This window comes from Mercurialis annua, linkage group LG4 (genome assembly GCF_937616625.2).
Source record: "Mercurialis annua linkage group LG4, ddMerAnnu1.2, whole genome shotgun sequence".
Lineage (NCBI taxonomy): Eukaryota > Viridiplantae > Streptophyta > Magnoliopsida > Malpighiales > Euphorbiaceae > Mercurialis > Mercurialis annua.
The window spans coordinates 23,443,104-23,449,339 of record NC_065573.1 but is presented as its reverse complement, the minus strand read 5'-3'; the positions used below and the strand labels follow the sequence as shown (position 1 = coordinate 23,449,339).

Below are 6,236 nucleotides of genomic sequence, written 5' to 3'. Positions count from 1 at the left end.
GTGGTATTTTTTTAGTATTTAAATTTACTTTATTGTTTATTCTTATTAATTTTTTATTTTATTTTGTTTTGTTTTTGGCCTACTTTATTTAATATTTATACAATAATATTATTTAATTTTATTCTATTTTTGGCCTATTTTAACCTTAATTTTTATTCTCTAATTTGGCTTTTTCTCTAATTTTGTGAGAAATGAAAATCTGGACAAATATACATGCTGAGTAAATTATAATGGGATGATTTTTTAATCTTCTTTTTATTTATGGTAATTTTTTGAAATAATATTCTTCCTTGTCAATTGTCATTTCTTTTCTATTATTATAATTTTTAGAAATTAATTAAACTTATTCTTATCAAATTACTCTCAAAACAATTATTTATTGTCTGTGAGTAGAAATAAACAATTCTTGGCCTCCACCTTCCACTCCTCTCACACCAGCTGCACCTCCAGCTTCCACTCCAGCAACACCATCAGAACCGCCGCCAGCCACGCCATCTCCGCCATCTCCACTTCCTTCAAGTCCTTCAACTTCCCCAACGTCCACGCCGATTCCTCCATCTCCGTCTTCTATAACACCGTTCACGTTCCGGTAATACACCGTCGACGCCTACTCCGATAGGTAGATCCTCCTCCCCCTTCCACTCCTACCTCGACGAGTCCACCGTGAGGAGGTTCATCGGGAATATCAACTGGAGCGGTAGTGGGAATAGCTGCTGGTGGAATAATACTAATTTGTTGCCGGAAAACGAGAAGAAGACGTGACAATGAAACTGTTTATTATATCCCTCCACCTCCTCCCCCTAATAATGGTCCCTTTTTTATTATTTCATTGCTTCTCTTAAATATGCTTTTATTAAAAATTCAATTTTGCTTACAAAATTTGTTCTTAATTGTTTTTGGTGAATTCGCATAGAATTTTGCATTGCAATGAAATCAATTTAATTGGCATGCATTTGCAGCAATGTCAAATTCTAATCTGCAATTGCAATGAAATCATTTTAATATAAAATTGATTAATTGTGCTCTGTTCTTGCTTAATTAAAATTTATAGAGGGTTGATTTCTTGGTTGTCTAGAATTCAATTTTGTTTATCTTTTAAAACAGAATTCTGACGTGACATTGTGATGTGGCATTATATTCTTTTAGTTAACGCTAGTTTTATTAGTCAACGGAGAGTGAATTACTCTTACCAAATTCCATCTATTAAAAGGTCTTAAAATAAGGATTATGATAAATATAGGGATCCGGACGTGATAAACATTTTGGAGTAGAGACCTCCTAAACAAAACTAATATGATACTGCGGTCTCTGCATGGGTTTTACCTTATTATTACTCCCTCCGTTCTTTTTTAGTTGTCCATTTAGCCAATATTGCACATACCAAGATAGTGCTTCTTTTGTCTTAATTTATATAAAAAAAATACTAATATAGACCTATTAATTAATAAATGCCTTTTAAATTAAAACATAGGGTCATTTATTAGGGATGGGTAAATTTGGAAGATAAGTAGCTAATATCACATGGGATTACTAAATGGACAACTATTTGTAGACAAATAAAATTGGCTAAATGGACAATTAGAAAAGAACGGAGGGAGTACTAAATTTCTCAAAAGAAACCCCTATAAAGCTGGTCTTTTTATTTCTACTCTTTCACTCAACTAGCGGTTGAAACGAAAATCGGTGGCCATATCGGTTCGCTATCGATTTGGTTTTTAAGACACTGATTTAACCATAAAGTTCAATTATGACTCATTTCTTAAATTTTCTATCTAATTTGAATTTTATATGTAAATTTATTCTAAACATATATATATATATATATATATATATATATATATATATATATATATATATATATATATATATATATATATATATATATATATATATATATATATATGCATGTTATACAAATATATTACCAGTGGAGGTTGGTCCAAGTGGTAAGCAGTTTGATATCGGTTAAATAAGGTTTCGAGTTCGAGTTTTGTGAATGTAGCAGACTCATCCACCGTGCCATGTGCGCAACGCAGGTCAGATCCGGATCAGTCAGGGCGAAGCCCTGAAAACCGGAGCTTACCAAAAAAAGGTATTTATTTTTTAATTAAATGATCGAACCGATGGCCATACTTGAAACTCCATAAGCAAAGTTTAAAATAGAAACAAAATATACAGAACTATTACTATATAAATGTTGTTCAATATTGTAAAGCAAGAATTGATAGGATTTGACCATGTACAATATTACTTGATTTACAAAATCAGGATAGCATGTAATACATTTCTCAGTGGAATTCCCTAAACTCCTAGTCATAAAAAAAATGATACAAATACAACTCCTAATATACTACAATCTCATATGTGAGAAAATTGAAGGAACGAGATCTACTACCGACCAAGCAAGGCCTGCGTATTGAACAAATCGAATACCTGTATCGACATCAAACCAGTCCTGGTTGGAGAAAAATAATAGCTTTCGTACATAACTTGATTGCTTAATCTCATCGGACTTTTTACTATCCCCCGAACCTTGCAACATGGGGATGTAGCTAGTCGATTTTATGGGGATGCTCAAAGTATTCGATATCACAGGAAGAATCCATTTAGCCAGCGCCTTGCTACAAAATTTCACAAGAAGTATTGTCGGTATTCCTACCAGCATTCTTCCGATGAAAGCGGGGACTGTCAGTTGTGTAAATATTCGCGGCACATCTTCATGGTGGAACTGGTGGTACGTTTGCTGAACTCCGGCCACCTGAATAAAATTGCAAAATAGTTTGTGTTAATTGCAATAAAAGAATTTCAAACATTTTTTCAAAAATACATGATAATCATTCTAATAAAAAGTATGAAATTAGTTTTATACAAAATATCCTCTAAGTTAACTGTAACTACATTGTGGTGCTAAAAGAAAAAGGTTTTCTCGGAAAATTTTCAGCATATCTAAAACAACTCGGTAGAGAGTAGACAATCTCTACTTATCTTTTACTGATATTCACAATGATGCTCATGCTACTATGCTCTCACCACACTCCTTATGGGCACACTTCTTATTTTATTACTATCCGACTCCCACATTCTTAAGGAGATATGACAACAGCTAAGTTTACGCCTTTCCGACTCCACACTCCAGTTGCATTACATATGCTAACATCAAGTGAAACCCTATGTTGCACATAAATTTCTCGAGTCCCACATATCGCCATTTCATTTACATTTCCGAAAATGATTCTGAAACTCCAAAATACTATATTTATAACCTACTCCTGTAAAAAAATGTGGTTTGATGTTCTCCGTCTCCGCATTTACAGTTTAAGAGTTTCCGATTCCGTGCTATAGAGTTAAAAACTAAAAAGAGAAGTAAAGCTCATAGGGTAAAATGAACAAGTCATTGCTTACTATTCCCAATGCCACACCATTGAAGGCTGTATGGTACTCAAAGCTTGGAGTAGGAAATTCAGGAGTTGGATAAGCAAAAAGTAACAGGAAGCTAAGGGCAGCCCAGAAGGTTGTAACTGCAAGAGAAATAGTGCATGCATAAGAAATAGAACAAATCCACCATAATTTGAATTCTTAAACAATCAAATAGGACTGTTGATGTTTATATATCCGAAATTACACAACTGGTTATGTTACATAGGATATACTCAAACAGAACACCTGAAATTGAAGTCTGGCGTATTCAATAGGTATATATTGGAGAAAGACAAGGTTTTGTATATCCAATTTCAAGCACGGGAGAAGAATATGAAACTTAACAGTTTCCAAATTTTTTGTTTACGACCCCATTTTGAGTAATTGGTAGTCTTTCATTTGGGGTCAAATGGTCCTTTAGATGCCTGACATTCTTGCTTGAGAGACGGAATTGCTTGCAATCCATGGGAACAATTAAATGCAATCTTTTGAAGGTTCCTGGATTTGGTTCTGAAGTACACATCAATAAATTCATTCTCAGACTGTCGAGTTAGCATTAGTTCTTGATCATATTTGACCTGACATGTAATTTTCTTTGTCTCAGCACCTGACATTTCCTTCAAATTTGTCCTTTTAACTCTCAAATTACGATGATATAATTCCTCTTTTTTTCATTTTGCATTGATTTTTCCTAAAAACAATTTTTAATTGTATCGGCAGAAGGCTTTCATGTGCAAACATATCTAACTCATTGGCTTGAGTAAAAATTCCCCGCCAAAATGGTAAAAACAAAACAAAACAAAACAGAGATAACTATAGCAATAGAATTTACGCATTTGTAAAGTGGATAATAAGTTATTACATACCGTTTTGCCCAGAGACAACGAATTCATCGATATGATCATGAACGTTAAGCCAAAGTGCAAGGATGGCCAGCCCAAAGGCTAGACCACCTACGATGTCAATCAAACTGTGCATGCCAAGATAAACCCTTCCTACCAACCAAAATCATATTTCAGTTTAGAAACCCCCAAGGAAAGGTGATGACAACTAGTTAAACAGAAATGAACTTACCTAAACCAATCAGGGTTACAAATAAGAAAACAATAGCAAATCCGGAGAACTGCACATAGGCATCGTCATTTTGGATGTATGATAGGACATAGTGCACTAGGTACCTGGTGAGAGTCATTCAAAGATACAGTTATTACCACAGACATTCTTTAAACTCTAGAAAGCCATTTAGCTCTAAGTTGCAAATTTAAAGTGATAAAAAAGAAGCCAATATACTAGCCAATATACAATATGCTAGTGGTCACTGCTAGAATCTTCTTTTAAAAAAAATGCAATTCAACTCAGCAACAAAAAACAAGACGTTTTGAGCAGCACGAAATATAGATAACTTGATTAGTTATATCAACACTTCTCAAGTCTTGACTTTCATTTATTACCTCAAAAACGAGCTACAAACACTTCCAAACACGACGAGAGAGCATGCAGTAAATCAACCAATAAAATAGTAGATAGCAAAATATGAAATACAAGGAGCATAAATGAATACCCAGATAAGCAAACTGTGTTAAGAGTGTGGGATGAAGGCAACCCATATTCAAGAGCATTGTCTTCCTCATCTTTGGTGGCAGTCACTCTCCGAACCGGAGGACAATTGGGTCTTGGAGCTGACACCACATCCTATGAAACACATATTAATACCAAAATTCATGAAAGAAAACATCAACTAAGCATAGCTAGACAGACTTCTAAAAAGTATTACCTTTATGCAATTTCCTGTATAATCACAAAAAGCCATTAAAAGGGTCATTTGTCTAGCTAATTTGCCATGGCCACTCTGCGAATTTAACCATTAAAAAGATGATCAAACTCATAACTCACACTACCAATTACAAGAAAACAAAACTGATAAATCAATAAATAAATACCCAGAAGAGCAAAGGAAGAAAAGCAGTATAAAATGGCACAGAAACAACACAGGACAACCCAGAAAAGAAACCATCCAAAACTCCATGCTGGTACTTCTGCAAAAATTCAACAAAAAACACAATTCAGAACAAATTAAATAAAATGAAAAATGGGTTTTGTTTCTTGAATTAAAACCTGGATCTGAAGAATGAGATGGGTGCCAGTGATGACATGATTAGTGACCCAAGGTTGTAAAAAAGATCTAATCTTTTGGGTGACATTAAAATAAGAAGAAAAAACAATCCATGACACAATTCCACAAATTGTAAAACTTTGCCATAATCCTATGCTTTCCATATACTTCTTCCTTGTAGAAAACAAGAAAAAATTAACTAAATTTGGACACAGAAGGAAAGCTGTTGGCTTGATTTTCGAGTCAAGCCGGAAAGAAATTTAATTTTGATTTCTGATTTTTGTAATTTATTTAAAAAAGAAATTGAGAAATTTCTTGGTATGAAGTGGCAGCAGCCAGCAGGAATTTTGTTGGATTCATGACTGACAAATTGACAATACAAAACCCCGTCGACACTTCCAATAAATTCCGTACGAAAATTCAAATTGAATTAGACCGAGTCAAACTTAGATATTGCATAATTGGTAAAAGGTTCAAAAAAGCCCATCAAATTTTTTCATTTGGTATAAATAACTCATCGTAAGTTCGAATAAACACCTATATTCGATTTTTTTGTACAAACCACCACTCCGCTAACGGAACTCGGTGCAAAGTTTCCTCCCGTGATATGAATTAGCAGTGTGCAACTCTGTTAATTTATTGCCATATGAGCAACGCCGCATCATTGCCACATGGATAATAAAATAAAAAAATAAACATTATTGCC

General features: G+C 34.0%; 1 protein-coding gene across 1 annotated transcript; it reads right to left on the bottom strand.

Annotated features, from left to right (window-relative positions):
- Window positions 1-2,173: 2,173 nt before the first annotated feature.
- On the bottom strand, window positions 2,174-5,901 carry LOC126678985 (lipid phosphate phosphatase delta). The gene is made up of 8 exons (XM_050373920.2): window positions 5,533-5,901; window positions 5,358-5,453; window positions 5,192-5,266; window positions 4,979-5,109; window positions 4,492-4,595; window positions 4,284-4,412; window positions 3,403-3,518; window positions 2,174-2,758 (listed from the first exon to the last, which is right to left on the bottom strand). Exons 1-8 carry the CDS (start codon window positions 5,692-5,694, stop codon window positions 2,351-2,353), a joined length of 1,221 nt encoding a protein of 406 aa, XP_050229877.1. The 5' UTR covers window positions 5,695-5,901; the 3' UTR covers window positions 2,174-2,350.
- Window positions 5,902-6,236: the final 335 nt, after the last annotated feature.

Bases quoted from the DNA above. Each gene is read 5' to 3' on its own strand.
- LOC126678985 (XM_050373920.2), bottom strand. From the start codon at position 5,694: ATGGAAAGCATAGGATTATGGCAAAGTTTTACAATTTGTGGAATTGTG. The intron at 4,596-4,978 runs GTATTCATTTAT...GACTCTCACCAG, and splicing joins AACACAGTTTGCTTATCTGG to GTACCTAGTGCACTATGTCC. The intron at 3,519-4,283 runs GTATGTAATAAC...TTTCTCTTGCAG, and splicing joins CGTTGTCTCTGGGCAAAACG to TTACAACCTTCTGGGCTGCC.